Source organism: Cyanistes caeruleus, chromosome 1 (assembly GCF_971803275.1).
Source record: "Cyanistes caeruleus chromosome 1, bCyaCae1.hap1.1, whole genome shotgun sequence".
NCBI classification, from domain to species: domain Eukaryota; kingdom Metazoa; phylum Chordata; class Aves; order Passeriformes; family Paridae; genus Cyanistes; species Cyanistes caeruleus.
This window is the reverse complement of record NC_141701.1, coordinates 97,775,038-97,793,807: the sequence shown is the minus strand read 5'-3', so window position 1 is coordinate 97,793,807 and position 18,770 is coordinate 97,775,038. Positions and strand designations below refer to the sequence as shown.

Genomic DNA, 18,770 nt, shown 5'->3' with positions numbered 1-18,770 from the left:
TTGGAATCATAATCTGCTACTGTAGAAAAAAACCCCTAGGACTTTACTAAAAATTGTGTAACTTTTGCCATATTCCTACATGCCTTCCCTTCCGTTGTATAGTCTTACTCTTTACCTGAAAACACTTAGATTTAAATATGGTAATTCAGTTTGCTACTTAAAAACCTGAATATCAAATAATGAGCCTGAGTTTTAAAACCTATTAATACTAATGACCAGTTTATCATCTCTTTCCTCCATCAACAGAATGAGCATGATAAACATTTCTGTACCCTAGAGACTAAGATGATTTTACCAGTTAATGCTGCATGCTAAGAGTGAATCCCAGGCATATGCCTAGTGTTCACTCATTATAACTTTGAACATCAACATAGAGAAAACTGGGGAGAGGACAGTTTCTCTAAAGTCCATGAGCATGCACTCATCTGCCTTTAGGCAATGTTTTCTGGAAGTGCATTTTTATTTCTTGACAGTAAAAAGACAAAAAATAAAACATGCTATTGCTTTTATCAGCTGCAAAAGAGGACAATGACAATAAAGGCTGATCTTCTGTAACATAAGCTTCCTAGAGTTGGAACCAGAGAAGTTTTAGCTCCTGATATTCTTGTTGGAAAATATGAAAGTCTTGGTCTGGTTTTCTTTGCAGTTTTAACTCTCCCCTACTCTGACAAGCAGCATGACTTCCCAACAAAAATCTCTCCCAATTTCTGTACTTTACTATGGCACAGAAATATTTGCCATACTCATTCTATTGAATATGAAAAAGGATGATAAATTGGTCATTATAGTTAACATTAATAGGTTTTCAAAATAAAGTTCAATAATTTATACTCATGTGGTTTTTATTTATCAGTTTAAACCGAACAATGTTTTCACAATCTGATGCAACAGGAGAGAAACATTCTTTCCTTTGAGGAGTATTTTTCTGTTGGATTGTTTAATTTCATGCAAGAAGTCCATATTGCCAAAACGTTTTGTCTGCATTTGTGAAAAGTTTTCATTAATGAAAATGTGTGCCCACTGTTGTTGCATCTACAATGATCTTACAGCAGCAAAACCACAAACAAGCTGAGCCACCAGAAAATGATTTCTAGGCTGTGTCCTTGCTAGAACAAAATGCACAATTTTATTTCACAAAGAACACAGGTTTTTAATTTGTGAGAATTGATGGCTGCTTGGTGCAGATGACAATCATAGAATCATTAAGGTTGGAAAGGACCTTTAAGATCATCAAGTCCAACCATATAATAGCACAATTTGGAATTCAGTAAGAACTTACTTCTGCAAAGAAATGTAATTACTATTCCAGGAAACAATTTTTTCAGACTATTAATTGGATAAATAAATGAATGAAAGGAGATTATCTGTCTGACAATCTAGTCTACAACTTTGAAAGTCTGATCTCAGCAGTTAGCCAGAAAACAGGTGGCTGCAATTTAACAAAAGGGACATTAGAGAAAGACACTGTCAAAATGTGCTGCAGACTGAAAAATTAATAATTTAATAATGGTAGAAGGCAAAAAAAATAAAGAGTAGTCCATTAATGTCAATGGATTACTAAACTGCACAAATGATATATGACTAAATAAGCCTGCCTTTGCCTACTGAAAAGTGCCTCTAAGGTAAATTGTATTTGTGCTGATTTAATATAACATTAATTTTGCAGTAGCTTGACATAGGGACCTCAGAACAGAGGTTTCTTTCTTCTTCTGAGGAAAGGTCTGAGCAAAGGAGCACAAAAAGAGAGGACCAGGAAGACTGGTTCCCAAGCATACATAAAGCTATGTAGAGGGACCCCAGGGAAGGCACAACTTCTCTTCACTGTAACGAGTGAGGAACATATCTAGAAGCAGATAAAATGGATGTGTAAGAGAAGTATCTACCTGTACTTTCCCTCACAGCAGCCATAGAGGGAGAGTTTATCTTCTCCCACAGCACAGCAATAAGCCTATGTCCATGACTCTTCAACATCAGTTTTAGTTGAGACTGTCATACTTCAAGTTTGTTGCTGCTTTCCTCCACCGAGCTACTGGCAGAACAGACAGTGGTATGGTAGCTTATTATTCCAGAGGAGTAAGTGCTGCAAGCCTGGTAACCAGGCCAGGCTTGTATAGGGCTCTTCAAACTCAGATTCTTAGGTGAATTGTCTAAACTTCCAAAGCCAGAAAAATCTGGGATGCTGTCTCTGAGATAATGGCTTGATTACCAGGAACAATTAAATAATTTTAAACAGAAACAGCTTTTAGCCAAAGATATGAATCTGTACTTTCCTAGATTCAGAGAAATCTTTGTTTCATTCTTTAAGAGAAATTTCATGCTTCAAATTTTTTTTGCTTTAATATATTTTCTGTCTTTCTGGTTTTCTCAAATTTAGTGTCCATGTTATCTTTCCTTTTTTATTCCATTTGGCTACCTATTCTCCAGTTGAGGCTGAAACATGTTATTCTATCTACTTCACTTACTTCCAAGGCATAAAAATCCACCTACAAATCCACCTTTTCCATTTTCTCTTCATTGCACCAATCCCCCTGAACAGTTTTACATCACTTAGCCCCTCTTCCTCTTTCACTAAATGTGAAGCTTATTGCCTCATCCTACCCCTACTTTTTCACTTAGTAACTGAAGAAGAGGTAGAGAAAATGCTGCTGGTGAGTCTATAAAAAGATCTATTTTTCTAAATGGGTGGCAAAGGAAAAGGTTTGCTAGTTGCTTGGCTTTGATGAAAAACAATGGTTGGTTTAAAGCATTGGGAAGGAAAGGGTGAAAGGAATAAATTGTTTTGTCCAGGTCATCTAAGGAACTGACATTACATTTTCATATACACCAACAACAGTGATATTCTCATGTGTGCCCTTGTCTTCACAACTCACAAAATCATGGAGTAAGTGTCATAACCAAGTACTGTAGTTATTTCTGCAGACATGTCAGAGGTGATTTGGTTACTGTATGGAACCATCACCATAAATTTAATGGCTCCTCTTTGAATTGTTGATCTAGGGAAAATAATGCCATTGTGTCTTACTTCCTCTCTTCAATGTAATTCCAAATTATGAGATCACTGATCTTAACATTACTGAGAAGATGAAGTTTTTCTTTTAAGATGCTACTTTGCTTGCACCAAAAGGGACATACCTATTTGAGACTGAGCAACCATAGTAGATTTCCGATCACACAGAGGAGAGAAGGGCAGCCCTAGTTCTGCTTCTTTGTCACCCTGGAGAAAAAAATTAAGAAGTTTTAAAAGACAAGACACATTGCACTTTTCATATATTATGTTATGACTGTAAAAGCCTCTCGTTTACTTTCTTTAATTACGTTTGGATTTTGTTTAGACTGGGGCTTTATAACATAAATTGTAGAGAATTTGAGTCTCACTGGCAAAGTTGTAACCCAAGGAGAAGTTGGTGAATTAAGCATCTTGATTCCAGTGACTTTTCACTAGAACTTTCCCTGCTTGCTTGGTACTTCTATGCATCAACTAAAAAACATTTGAGCACAAGAATGTTTCTCACTGTAGTTCTCCAGAGAACTCAGTTCTCAGAACAAATCTTTTGTGAGAAAACATCAATGTCAAGATTGATTTTTCAGGGCTTTGCACATCTTTTTTAGTCTTTCAGATAAGGCTGGCTGCATGAAGATTAGCAATTTTTTTTTCCAAAGAAAACACTTACATTTTTTTACAAGAAAGTAACGTTCTTGGTTGATGTGGGTGGGACCAGCTGTGGACATTGTCTACCTGGATTTTTCCAAGGCTTCTGATACGGTTTCCAACAGCCTCCTCCTAAAGACATTGATGTGTTATAGTAGAGACAAGTGGTCCATGCAGCAGGTGGGGAACTGGCTGATAAGCCCCAGCCTATCAGCAAGTGGTGATAAATATCTTCTTTTCAAACTGGCAACCTGTCACAAGCAGGATACTCCAGCAGGCAATACTGGATTAATATCCAATGCTGTTTAATATCTTTATAAGTGATCTGGATGATGGGATCAAGTGTGCCCTGGTGAAGTTTGCTGATGATACCAAACCAAGTGGGAAATGGAACACTTCTAAAGGGAGAGTCATCCTGCAGGTAGACCTGCATAGGTTGGAAGAGTGGTCTCACAAGAACCTTATGAAGTTCAACAAAGACAACTGTAAGGTCATACACCTGGGAAAACATAATCCAAGACCACAACACAAGCTGGGAACAACACAGCTGGGGAGCAGCTATGTGGAAAAGGACCTGAGGGTCCTGTTGCACAGCAAGCTAACATGAGTGAACACTGTGGTGCTCTGGAGAAGAAAACAGCAGAATGGTGGGCTGCATCAACAAGGGTGTCATCAGCAGAGACAATGAAATCATTATTCCACTCTACTCAGCTCCTGCCAGGCCACAGCTGGAATATGGTATTTAGATTTGGAACCCCCATGCAAAAAAAAGAAGTGGATAGGCTGCAGAGGGTCAAGAGAAGGGATATAGGCGTGATGAAGCAACTGGGAAGCATGCCATGTAAGAAAGGGCTGAGAGAACTGAGGGCATTTGTTAAGCCCTGAGAAAAGAAAACTTAAAAGAAACCTTATCACCATGTTCCAGTATTTGAAAGGTGGCTACAAAGAAGATGGAGATGTGCCCCATTTTACAAGGAGGCACAAGAAAAGGTATGGGGTAATGGACATAAGTTACTCCTGAAGAGATTCTGATAAGACACAGAATAAAAATTTTTCACAATGAGATCAGCCATTAAAATTATCTCCCCAGGGGAGTGGTGACTTCCCCAGCGTTGGACACGTATAAGATACAGCTGGATTGGGTGCTGGATCATCCTATCTAGACTGTGCTTTTTCCAAGAAAGGCTGGACCAGAAGACCCTTCAACTTCCTTCCAACCTGGTATTCTATGATGCTGTGAACATGACATTTCACATTACCTTTAGATTACATTTACATTTTAACTACATAAGTCCAGACATACCTACCAGCCCTCAGAACTGAAAGGCCTTTTCCAGCACACAAGATGGTAGAAGATAGGTGTTAAAACCCCAGTTATATTCCCAGTTTTCCAGTTTTTCTAGTCACATGTTTCAAAATGCCCTTTAATTTAATTCAGTCACTCTACAACATTCTTCATGTTGGAAAGATATGTATAGGATGACATAGCTGCAGTAATTCCCACAGAACATTTGAATTTAAATAGCCTGTTAAATATACTGTAAAATCATTTACTTAAATTTGCACCTCACTATAATTGTACTGGACTTCTTGCCAGTGTCCTGACTAATGTCAAATAGAAGCTAAAATATTCAGGAAACTAAAAAGAGAAAATCTTCTGTGGGTATAAGAAGAGCTGAATTCTTTTTATTTTTGTTAATATAACATACATGGAAGGGGGGCACAAGTTCTTTTAGGATTTTTTGTAGAACAACAAGCAATAGTATCCTGCTTTAGAACAATTCTGATTTATGTTAGGAGCCTGATATACAAATATCAGGTTAAAACTAAACACAGAAATATTTCCAAGTGACATTCCTTTACTGTGTCAGCTGTGTCACTCAGAAAAAAACATCTCTCAATGTCTGCTCATAAGTCTTCTCTTATTCCTTAGACCTCATAAAAGCCACAGTGGCTAATTGTCTTGGAAAGGAACACCTGCTTGTCTTTGTGACTGCTCAGAGAAACACTTGGTTTCTAAGCTGTTTGAGCAACTTCCTAATGGCTAGCTAAAACACATTAGTAGAACTAATTAATTAAGGGAAGATGTTTGCTGTAAGAGATGCTCATAAATGTTGAACATAAAAGACCAGTATTGTACTTCTAATCTTTCACACCTACAGCATGGTCACTTGGTGTATGAAGACCTGTGTCATGTCGCATCTCAAAATGCTGGGAAATCAACAGAGCTGGGGATCTTTTCTGATATAGGTTAAGTCAGGCTTTATGTCTCTGAAGAACACTTAGCAGGAAGGAAAGGAAAGGGTCTGCAATAAGTGGCCATAAGGAAATAAATATGCAATCCTAGGACAAGCAAGTCCCTTACTACCCATACTAACCATCCCTTACTAACCCCTTGGCTAGTAGTAGTTCTCAATATGGTTTAGGGATGGTATTCTCCAATTTAGTGCTCTCACTGAAAACCTCAAAACCATGCACTACTCGCTCACTCCCCATGACCCATTCCCGTCCCCCTGGAGTGGGTTGGAAAGGAGAATTGAAGGCATAAAAATGATACAGATCATAACTTTAGAACAATCTTCTGGAAACAGCAATGAGATAAGAAAACAAACAGCAAAATCAACAATATGAATAGAAAAATTGTACAAGAGAACAGCAAGTGATTCACATGCAGATGCTCGGCATGGAGCCCAACCCGACTGCCACCACATTATCCCAACCCAGAATAAAGTCCTTCCCCCATCCCAGGAAAATGATGTGAAGTGATATAGAATAAACTCCAGGTCCTAGCCATGCCTCTTCTGCCTGCTGTAAAAATTACCCCATCCTGTTTGGAACCAGGACAGTACCCACCATTCTATACAATTTGTATTGTGCCCAGATCCTACATTTTCCATCTATATTAATGCATAAATACATACATATATATAAATATATATATATATATGTATGTATGTATTTACAAGCACTATTATCATTTCTATAGTTAATGGCCATCCCTCCAAGATGTCTGTTGAGTTAATTTAGTCCATGAGTGTGAGTTTTATCTGTCCTAGGTGTTTTCCAGGGCAGAAGGGCTGGTGTGCTGTTGGGTGGTTGCAAGCTGCATCAGGAGCTCACAACTGGTGTATCTGGAGCAGTCTATATACATTGTCCATGATGGCTGTGGTGCACACTGGCAGTGTCATTCAGCAGCCAATATTATAGAATTCAACATTACAGACTATTCTCACCCAAAAATCAAATCCTTTCCAGGTATGCATAGTGTTTCCCCATCACTCTGCATTACACACCAAGTTTACCCAGATCCTTGAGCAAAACAATTCCACATTTGCTTGAGGCAGGACTAAGCCAAACTGTCTTTCAAAACATATTCCTCATATGCACCACAGGGACTTTGTGTCCCTGTGCATGTGGAGGTTTTGCATATGGAGGTTTTAATTACACAGGGGAAGCTCAATTAGCAGAGCCTCTAGTGTGGACTAACCAGATGGCCTCCACAAAATGTAGATCCCAATGTTTGAATGTCCCATGACCTGTGGCTTTCAATATGATTTTTAACAGCCCATTGTACCATTCAATATTCCCAGAGGCTGGTACATGATAGTGGGTATGATACACCCACTCCATATCATGATCTCTGGCCCAGGTGTCTATGAGGTGATTATTAAAATGAGTCCTGTTGTCTGACTCAATTATTTTTGGGGTGTCATGTTGCCACAGAACTTGTTTTTCCAGGCCCAAAATGGCATTACAGGTAGTGGCATGAGGCACAGAGCACATCTCCAGTGGTTGTTTCTACCACTGTAAGTACATAGTACTTTCTTGATGGGTTTGAGAGACTGTGATGTAATCAACCTCCAAGCCCTCCTCATATTTATATTTCAACCATTTCCCCCCACACCACAGAAGCTTTACCCACTTGGCCTGCTTGACTTCAGTGCAGATTTCACAGCTGTGGATAACCTGAGAGATAGGATCCATGGCAAAGTCCACCCTCAATCACAAGCCCATCTCCTCCCTGTTGCATCTCTTCCTTGATGATCTGACACATCATGGGCCCATCAAGCCAGAAATAATTCACCCTTATTCTGCCAATCCAGATCTACCTGAGACACTTTAATCTTGGCAGCTCAATCCACTTATCCATTGTTGTGTTGCTCTTCAGTAGCTTGATTCTTGGGTACACTTGCAGGTACATGACTTAGTTTTACAAGCCAGGAAGCAATATCTTGCCACATTTCAGCAGTCTGGATGGGTTTGCTCCATACAGCAAACTGGTCTTTTTCCATTGGTCTGTGGGTCACCCCCACAGAGCATTTGTTACCATCCACAAGTCAGTACAGAGGTAAAGCACTGGCCATTTCTCTCATCCAGCAAAATCTAAAGCCAGCTGGACATCTTACAACTCTGCAGCCTAGATCCATCTTGTCTAATTTCTGCAAATCATCACATAGAACTCCACACAGCAGCTTTTGATTTTCGGTATATTCCTACAATGCAGCAGAACCATCAGTAAAGACTGCATATCACTTTTCAGTTTGGGAAATTAATCATGATAGCTGATTACATATGGTGGGATCTCCTCAGCACATGTCATCTTTTCCTTCTCCAATAATAATGATAGTACAAAATTTTTGCCTTCAGGCCAATTCATAATTTGAGATTTTGACTTCAGGCCAGTATCCCTGGGCAATTAGGGGTTTCTGTTTGAGCTTTCTGAGTAATTGGCACAAACCACTTTGAATGCATCTGAAGCATGATGTGTGAAAAGGACTTTCCTTTTAAACATCCAGCCCAGAACAGGCTATCAGGGTGCCAGAAGGAGCTGTGCTTCAGTGACAATCACTTCTGAAGCAACTTCTGCTTCCAATAGCAGAGACTGTGGTCCATACTAGAGAGGACATTTCCTCTCTAATATGCTTGAATCTTTCAAGTCTGTCCACAGTCAGGAAGGGAAAAAATCATTTCATACTGCCACAGTAGTGTAGTCACCTGAAGCCCTCTTTGTTATATTTCTTTCATTGACATCAGTGCTAATGAGTTGGTGTACAACAATGATGTGCTGCAAACAAACTTCTGCCACATGCATTTTGTAAACTGGACCTGATCTGAGTTTTCAAGGGACTGCTTGTTATTTTAATCCTTTTAGGTTACCACCAGCACAGCTAATTCTCTCTGGTAGTGGATGTTTCTCCACACCCTCCCTTCTGCTTGACCACACTACTAGAAAATACTTGCAACAATTAATACCTTTCTATCACACTTGATGGGAGTTGCTCCAGAGGCTAAGTTTCTGTCTTCTTCCCAATCTCTTTGTCAATTCCCACATCCCAGGACAGAAATCCCAGTTGTGTGGCTTCACTACCAGAGTTAGGTACCACAACCTTGTGAACAGACCAAGCAACCCTGTGACCAGTGGCTTCATACATGGTAAAACTAATGCTTAGATCAAACTTGTTTCTAACCCTCTGTGGCCACATCTGTTGTTATCTCAACTCTTTGGGTCCCACAGTGGGTACCAAACTAGGCTGTTTTGGTTTAGGAAAAACCAAATTTATTTATTCTTCAATTTAGTGCTCCCACCAAAAAACTCCAAACTGTGTGCCACTCACTCCTCTCTTCCCCTTTCCCTCCCCCTGCCCCTGCAGTGGGCTGGAGGGGACAATTGGAGGCACAAAAGGTAAAGAATAGGAATTGAAATAACAATAATGTACTGGAAAAAGCAATGAAATAAGAAAGCTCAAGAGAGAGGAAGTAATGTATCCATGCAAATGTTTACCAAACACCACCCCAGCCCATAAAACAAAATCAAAAAACCCATAAAAAGCCCTTCCTCCATACCTGGAAAATAAAGATAGATGGAAGAGAGTAACTTCCAGGTCCTAGCCATGCCACCTCCTGGCTACTACAAAAATTAACCCTGTCCTGATCAGAACTAGGACATCAATTTGTGAGAAGCATGTGTGTTTTTCTTCTAATATCAAGTAGGGATCTAGTACTAAATAAATTCAATGAACACAAATCTATGCTTCATGGTAAGCTTAATGATTTTCCAGAGGAGAAAATTAATACTGCATCTGAATTTGGAATTAGAATATGAGTTTTATATATGGCTTCATCTAAAAGTATTGTTATTCTTCTTGCAAAACAAAAGTAGAATTTATTGTCTGAAATTAAAATACTTTTTTAAATGTATGAAATAATAGTTTTGTCTTCATTGCATGTGTAAAATAAATCAAAACATCTTAATGTGAGGTAATCTTAATTCTCTCACAAATCTTTAGCGGTTGTGTATTTTAACACATCTAGTATAACTTTGAGCTAGAAAAGCATAAATATACACAGATTTTCCCCTAAAACTTATGTTAAAATCATCCTACTTGCATGAGCCTCTTGTGTGGCAGGAAAGAATCAATTGCAGGCATGAGCTATCTGCTTCCAGCCAGTAAAACAATTCTTGGCATATTTTTCCCTTTTGCATTTAGATTTACTATAGAACATGAAGTTATTGGACTTTGTAGAGAAAATAACCGCCTAAGTGCTAGCACTGCTTAGGTTAGTAATTCATACTGGAGAAAAGTATCCCACACACTCCTTAAATTATCTGTTTGCTTTTACCTTTTTATTTTTTTTTACATTTTTTAGATGATTTTTATTAATCACTTGAGAACCTTATAACCATCACACGGAGCTCAGTGATTTGTCTAGATTTGTGGGTCTGTCAACAGCTGGTCCATTATAAACTATAATTTTGATCAGTTAACTTCTTTTTAAGTAAGGGCAAAGTAAGCCTTTTTCACATCCATTACAAAAATGTAAGTAGAGTTCTATGAAGTACAGCTACACAAACATGGGTTTATGGTTCTAGAGCTAAGTAGAGTGACATATATTCCATGTTTTCTTAATTCGAAAGACAGCTTCCCAAATTAGGATTTCTACTATGTAGGTGATGTTTATATCTATAGGGAATGCATCAGACACTAGCTTCCTAAGAGGCATAATACCCAGTGCTTATGGTGTTAGAGGAGAAAGCTTCATACCATTTAGGAGGTTCTTAAAAACATCAGAGAAAAAGCAACATATCTGTGTTAATATTTTCCTGCTTCCTTACCTAATCCTACACACTCCTCTCAATTGCAGAAAAGAAAAGAACTTGCCTAGCTTTACCTGTCTGAAGAACTCCTCTAGCAGACACATGGTCCAGCGATGATGGAGATCCCAGGCTTTGGCTGGATGGCTGATATCTGCTGTATGTAATAACAGTGATAAGGCTTTCGGCTTGTCAATTCTGGAAACCCAAAGGATCAAAAAAAATTAATTGTCTGCTCTTGCAGGGAAGAATGACAAAAATCTTACCTACAGGAAAATAAGATAATTAGAATCTTTGACCAGGATATTTGTGAAGTGGTTTCTCTGACCATAAAATCAGATAACTTTGATTTCTACAACATACATGATTCCTGTTTTAAAAGAGATACTAAGAAACACAAAAAGAAATGTTCCCCATTTCATCAGTGTTGTATTTTATGCAGCTTAGAAGAGAAGATGGTCCTTATTATCCCACTGTAATGAACAGTGGGGATCTCTATGGCTCTGACAAGTCTACAAAATAACTGATAGAAAACTAGTGTGAGTACAGGCGGGAATCCTGATTTCACAGAAGAAAAAAATGCTGATGATTTCTTATGATCAAAATCTAAGAGGCTAGCCCAAGAACCCAGTAAATAATGCCTTCTTGGCATGGGTGTTCTCATTGTTTAATTCTGCCTTTTGGCTATCCAAAATGGTTGAAAGAGTTATAGCTTCTGAGGAAATCAGGTGGCTAGCCACAACCTGCTCTGATACAGGTGTAATTCTGATATAGGTATGAATCTGATACAGATATAATTGTGTGAGGCTCTGGAAATAACTGTGTCCAGAGTGAAAAACTGACCATCACTCAGAGCAATATAGAAGGAATTTTTTTGGGAAAAGCTGTGGACAAAATATTACAGCTCCCATTAGCATACTGGGAAGAAGAAAAGGCTTCTCCCATACTGCTCCATCTATTATTTTCCACTCCTTCCCTCAGTGGATCATAAGTTTTTGTCTGTTCTCTGGTTATGAAGCAGGCTCCTTCCAAGGGTGACAACTGATACCATCTACATAAGGGCAAATGGCAAGTTATGTTCTGCAGATCTTATAACCAACCTTAAGTCATACTCAGTTATAGAGGCCACTCTAATGAATCGTGTCCTTGATGTTACACACCAGGGAAATGCCCAGTATGTCAAATGTCCAAAAATGTCACAATGGTAACATTTGAAAGCTTTGGGCCACCAGCACAGACTACAGATGTGCATATAGGCATGTGCCCATCCCTCCCTAAGTGAATTATTTCAAAATTCAACAGAAGAAAGAAAATTGCTGTAGATATAAAGGAAAGAGAGGGCCCCTGGAGAGGTGCTTTTGAAGTTAAACACGTTGGCAAAGCACCAGATGAAATGAAGCCCCCCACTGCACTATGTTGTGAAGTGACTCACCCTTCTGGTTGCTGCAAAGCATTCTTCATAGCTTTGATTTGCTGGAAGTGACAGGACATGTCGGTAGCCAACACCATCTCAATGACTAGAGCTCTAAACTCCCTTTTGGATAGCATCACAATGAGAGGAGCAAGGAAAGAGAAGCACAAAAACCAGCATCAGACACACTGCAGTTTCTTTTATTTTCTGCAAATTACTGACAGCAATGCCTTTGTATGTAACTCTTAATTCCTCTTTCAGGGAGAGGGAAGAGGATGAAGGATTTTCTGCACAAACACATAAATGGGAGGGATGCAAATGAAGCCAAGCGGCTAATCCTTGGTAAGAGAAATAGTAGATGTTTTCTACAGAGCACATTGGCATTAGTACTCCTTTTTCAGTTAAGCACAAGTTTCTTAAGTTGTTTTCTTTTCTAGGGCATTCGTAAAAGAAAGGGAAAAGACTATTTAAAGCCTCAGAATCAGGAAACTTGATTCAGCTGGTCAATATGCATATTCAAAGTTGAGTCATATGGTGGAAAATCAGCACAGTAAAAAAAAATCCCTAGTACATATGATGCATATATGAAATAAAGACCTTTGGGAACCTGCACTACTTCCCTGCTATTATTAATTCAATTATTATTAATTCAAACTATTCCAGTATGAGATTTTGTTAAGCAAACTTGCTGTCCTGGTTTGTTGTTTCTTTTCTGGAATAGAGTCGATTTTCTTCTTAGCTAATACAGTGCTGTGTTTTGGGTTTAATATGAGAATAATGCTGATAACACACTGATGATTTTATAGCTGATAAGTACAAGTAAGTAATAACTTACTCCAAATCACAGACTTTTGAGTTTCCCATACTCTGACAGTGAGCAGGTACGCAAGAAGCTGGGAGGGATCATAGCCAGGACACTTGATTCAAACTGGCCAAAGGCATACTCTATGGAACATCATGCCCAATATATAAACTGGAGCCAGTGATCACTAATTGGTGACAGACTAGGCACCAGTCAGCAGGTGGTGAGCAATGGTATTGTTCATCACTTGTTTCTCTTGGATGCTATTTCTCTCTCTCTCATATTTTCATTACTCATTATAATTATCATCATCATCAGTAGTAGTAGTATTACAACACTAGTTTGGACCCCAGTTGAAATTTCTCTGAAGATGATATGGATGCCCTAAACAGTTTAAAATACCAGAATGTTCTGATCTAGCACACAATACAAATTCATTTTCTCTTTCTCTCAGTTCAGGTATCTACAGATTAGCAGAGGAAGAACAGCTCAAGTTTAGCATACCAGCTCAGGATTTGGAATATTCAGAAATGGGTCAGCATTCATTTAGAAATAAATCACTATTCTCCTTTTTATGAATGTCTCATGAAGTCTATTATGATGACTTCTTTCTTGACTATAGTAGCTGTGCTCAAATTCCAGCCCCAGGCCACCACTGTGTACAGACCCAAGACTGCTGCACTTATCTAATCCCATGGGTGGCAGATAATGGTGCTTCACCACCAGAATTCTGCAACTGATGGTATCAGTCCACCCCTGTAACCACCTCCTCCTCCCAACCCATAAGTACAATCAGTTGCATAGTTAAAAGCATTCCAAATAACTATATGATGAATGAAAAGTAACTTTTCATAAATGAGAAAACTTTTTTTTTTTGCCTATCCTGGTCAGTTCCCAGTAGCACAAATGTCTCTGTCAATACAACCAAGAGAGAAGAAGCTGAATACATAAAAATATACTTTTACAAGAATATAGTGTGATTATGCTCTGAGAACAATTAATGCTGGGAAGGAGTAGACTTTTCACAACATCCTCTGGATTACAACTCCATCATATTGCTCTGTATGGGCTACTTCATGTGTAGCTTATTATATAAAATTATTTCATGTGGGGCCCTGGACAACAACAATACTTTGAACAGATCAAACAAGAGATTGCCCATGCAGTTGCCCTTGGGTCAGTCAGGATAGGACAGAATGAGAAGAGTGTGGTCAAATGAATGAATGAATGAATGAGAAGAATATGTGCCAAAATTAAAGTGTCTCAGGCAGATATAGACTGGCAGCACAAGGGTGAGTTATTTCTAGTTTGGTGGGCCCATAATGCCTCAAGTCATGAGGGAAGAAGAGATGCAATACATCAATGGGCCTGTGACCAAGGGGTGGATTTGACCATGGATACTATATCCCACATAATCCATGACTGTGAGATGTGGGCTGCAATCAAGCAGGCCAAGCAGATAAAGCCCCTGTGGTATGGGGGGCATTGGTCTAAAAGTATGCATGAGGAGGCCTGGCAGATTCATTATGTCACACTGCACAAACCCACCAAGGCAAACGCTACATGCTCACAATGGTAGAAACTACCACTGGATGGCTGGAGACATACCCCATGCTTCATGTCACTGCCCAGAACACTATACTGGGCAATGGGACTCATTTCAAAAACAGCCTTGTAAACACCTGGGCTAGAGATCATAGTGCTGAGACGCTTGTGTTGGTATATCATATTCTATCATGTACCAACTGTTGGAAAAGCGAAGCAGAACAATGGACTGTAAAAATCCACACTGAAGGCAATGGTTGATCGAATCTCCAAGCTGTGGCATCTGCATTTTATAAAGTCTACCTGGTTAGTTAATCCCAGAGATTCAATTAACTGAACTTACCCAATTGTTACCTCTGTGCACAGCAGATGGAAGTAAAGTCACCATGATGCATATGAGAGCTTTGTTAGGAAAGACAGTTTAGATCAATCCTGCTTCAAACAAAGGCTGACCCAGTCATGGCATGGTTTTTGCTCAAGGACCTGGTTACACTAGGTGAGTAATACAGAGGGACAGCGAAACATGTCACGTACCTCAGGGAAACTTGACTTTGATTGAGAACAGTCTGTAATGTTGAATGGTAAATGTAACACTTGTTGCTGAAAGGCAATGCCACTCCATGTTGGAAATATCATGGACAATGAGAATGAAATGCTCCCATTATATCAGTCATGGACTAAATGAAGTCAATCCACATCTTGGGGGAACAATCAGTGACTACTGTAATAATACCTGTATTTGTATATAGTTGTTTGTATGTATATATGTATATAGTTAAAAAGTATTAATTGGGAGATGATAGAGATGGTATGGAATAAGGAGTGGATAAAATATTGGGATCCAAAAAATGTGAATTGTATTCCCTTATTTCTCTGTGTCAGTTCATGCAGTTTGTGTTACTGAATTTTGTTCAAAGTCCCAGCACTTTATTACAGGAAAATACTACATTAAAAGAAATATCATCATTGGCAGATTCTTGCTAAAGGTATTAAACTCAGAATATGCATGTGCCTATCCTGAGTTCACAGGAGCAAAATTTTACAAGAAAATTTTACATGGTCCTGCAAGCATGCACATACTATTAATTATGAAAAAAAAAAAAAAAGGCATATTAACAAGGTCAGTAAAAAAACTCATGGTTTCTCACTGCAATCTTGAAACAAATAACAGTGATTGACAAGGAGGGTTCAGAATTATCTGAGGGACAAAACACCAAGCAGCTTTACTGAGAAAGTCAGAATTGAATTCAAAGTTTTTCCTGAAGTTGTATTCCTACACACAGCTAAACAACTAAACATTTTCCAGATATCTCCTTTTCAGCCTTTATTCAACCTCCTTATTTTATTTAATATTTTTATTTTATTTTATTTATTTTTATTTATTTTATTTATTTTGGCAGTAAAGGTTTCAATAAACTCCATGGAACTTACAAACAATTAAATACAGTGTCAAAAAGACATCTGTAATATCATATTGGAAAACATATGTTCACTTTGCATTTATTTTCTTAGCTCACTGTGATCTGTTTTTGATATAGTTTTTTCATCTGATCACTTGCACAAATGGGATTCAAAAAATGCAGCAACTCAATTAATTTTCAAATATTTAATAAGCACCAGAGAAATATACATATTCCTCTGTAGAGGAAAAAAATGTTGTTTAAGCACTAGTAAATATTCAGCTCTTTTCTTCTTACTATAACCCAAAAGTCCTCTTCCATTCTCATCTGCTTTCCTTACAAAACCCCTGGCCATTTATTTTTCAGCTATGAAATGTGTCTCCAATTTTCTATGTATCTTTTCTGAAAACACATTCCCTAATTAGATGAAAGAATACCAAAAAGTTATAAAATCCACACAAACATCAACAATTGCAGATTATCAGATCTTTTTTTCCTAGTAATGTGAAAAAAAAAGTCAGAGCTCAGCTCAGAAAGGTACTCAAGAATTTATAGGCCAAAAAACATCACTCAGGCCTTTTGCAGAGGGAGATTTGTCAGTCTACAAAAGTGAAGTGTAATTTGGGCACATTTTATTAGCTGCCCAAAGCATCCTTCAATACTAAGGGTCCTACTTTTGAGTCCAAGAATATGGAAACTCTGGACTTCTTAGGTTTTATTTTTCAACACCTCAGATTTTGCTGAAGTCAGCTGATGTTTACAGTGCTTCCCAAATGTTTGCTTATGGGAATTTGTAGTGGCAGTCACTACAAATAATCACAATGTTTTAGAATTAGAGCAGGTCCAGACAACACCCTTTATTCTGCAGCACTGCTGCTTGATCAGCAGCTATAAAATTGTACTTGAGAGAGAAGAAATAAGCAATCCAAGCCACTGAATACTTTTGCTCAGGCAGTTACAGTACTTTTTAAAGGGATGGGTTACTCTTCGAAACTTGGATTCTAAGTACATTGCATCAACAGAACACACATACTGGCACTACAGAACCAATGAGAAATATCTGAAACTGGCTTTGATTAAATCAAAAACTTTTAAATGTTTAAAGCTCAAAAGCAGACCATTTACCTAAAGCCAGTATCTATGCAATGAAACATATGCAATGAGTTGCTCCACTAAAAACAGTGGCTTTTCCTTGCAGACAGTGGCTCTAAGGCTGATGTTTCTAGTCACTTAATTCCTTAGTTGTTTCCTCACCAACATCAAACAAAGCAGTAATTTGCTGCCAGTATTTGACAAGGAATTTTCATCTGTACCTAAAATAGATTTTTGACATCTCAGTGGAGATATTTTCTTTCTGTTCCTTCTTGCTGCCCACCATGACACTATTCTATATATTGGCAGATAGAATTTTCAGGACACTCCTCCACAACACTCCTATTGACTGAAATCAGCACTGTAAGTTCCTGGTGTTTGGCTATAGGATCACATCACTGTTGGCAAGTTGAAATAAATAGGAAACTTAGGCTAAACAGATTAGCAAGCAGAGCCTTCACTAACCATTTTGGTAGAAGTCAACCCCAGAGAAAGGCTTATTTCCCCACATTTATATTAAAATTAGATTAAACAACTACTCAGCACTATGTTACATTTAAGAATATGTAGCAGGCACTATGTGTCACACATGATTCACAAGTTGCTTCCTCTTCCATGAAAAAGACCATGGGTTGAGATCCTTCCTGTCTAGCACTCTAAGCCATTTTTAAATTATCACCCCTTGAAATTCACAAAACTCTATGAAAACAGAAAATTATCATCACTTTGAACAGTCTGCTATTAGAAAGTTAATCTTGGGCTTATTTTGGCACATAAATCAGATATTTAATGAGGTGCTTTTTAAATTACAGCTTCTTAAATCTCCTAAGCATACGTAGTAGATCCATGCCCCTGGACTGGATTACGTTTTGTATTAAGTCCCATTTTTAATTTCCAGGCAGGAAGTGTTAAAGTACATAAAGGTTGTATTTATGCTTTAGGACAAAGAAACAGCAGGCTAGCACTACACTCAATTACATGTATACAAAGAGTGCCTCTGTGATACTCAGTAATTATATGGGAGTCAATTTGTAAACTATAACCCATTGTCACAAAGTCTAGTCTCACTATGAGAAGTGAAAATTAAAAGCAGGAATAAAACAGACAATCACCTTTTAAAGTTCTTTATCTTGTAGCATAGAAAGACTAACATGTAATATACAATAATGCATACTGCTATTCAAACAAGGCAATACCAGTATATGATGATGCTGCAATATTCCTAGGCATACACCATGCTCATTTTTACCTCCAATCATCCTTTGAGAGATTAGATAAAATATTCATCTCTTCATCATCTTGCAAAAGACGATACGCCGCACTAACGTGGTGATTTTCAAGCACAGACCGGTCATTATACAGAATGGCTGAGTCTGACCTAGCATTTAAAAGAAAACATAGGAAAGGTTGTTTCTTCCCTGAGTAAAGAGACTCAGAAGTTTTCCTTTGATCAGCTACAGCAATTAAGTCTATAGAATAGATATGAGCATTTTAAGAGTACTTGTAATTCTTTGTTAATTGCTGTTACTCAGTAAAAGAAACCTAAAGAACACTGCAAAATCCATTTCACCAGATGAGATTCACCTAACCGCCTTGTTACATAGTTGAAAACAAGTGCTGAAAGCTGTGAGAGATATGTAAACTTGGAGTAGAATCATGAGGCTTTTTCCTAGTTCTTATGCATGTCTCTCTGATGTTAAAATTGGACTGTATCCAAGTAAGCAATTGCAAGATGTGACCCAATACTGTTTCCAGAACAGCAAACTGGCTGTAAGCAA

General features: G+C 38.2%; 1 protein-coding gene across 6 annotated transcripts in view; it reads right to left on the bottom strand.

Moving 5' to 3' along the window:
• The window catches only part of PDE1C (phosphodiesterase 1C), a 200,250-nt gene that overhangs the window by 39,512 nt on the left and 141,968 nt on the right, over positions 1-18,770 (bottom strand). For all 6 annotated transcript variants that reach the window (XM_086844064.1, XM_023919566.2, XM_086844075.1 and 3 more), the window contains 4 exons: positions 18,242-18,370; positions 12,175-12,276; positions 10,820-10,940; positions 3,133-3,214 (listed from right to left, as the gene is read on the bottom strand). In XM_086844064.1, coding sequence (XP_086700190.1) covers positions 3,133-3,214; positions 10,820-10,940; positions 12,175-12,276; positions 18,242-18,370 — 434 coding nt within the window. The remainder of the gene's footprint in view (positions 1-3,132; positions 3,215-10,819; positions 10,941-12,174; positions 12,277-18,241; positions 18,371-18,770) is intronic.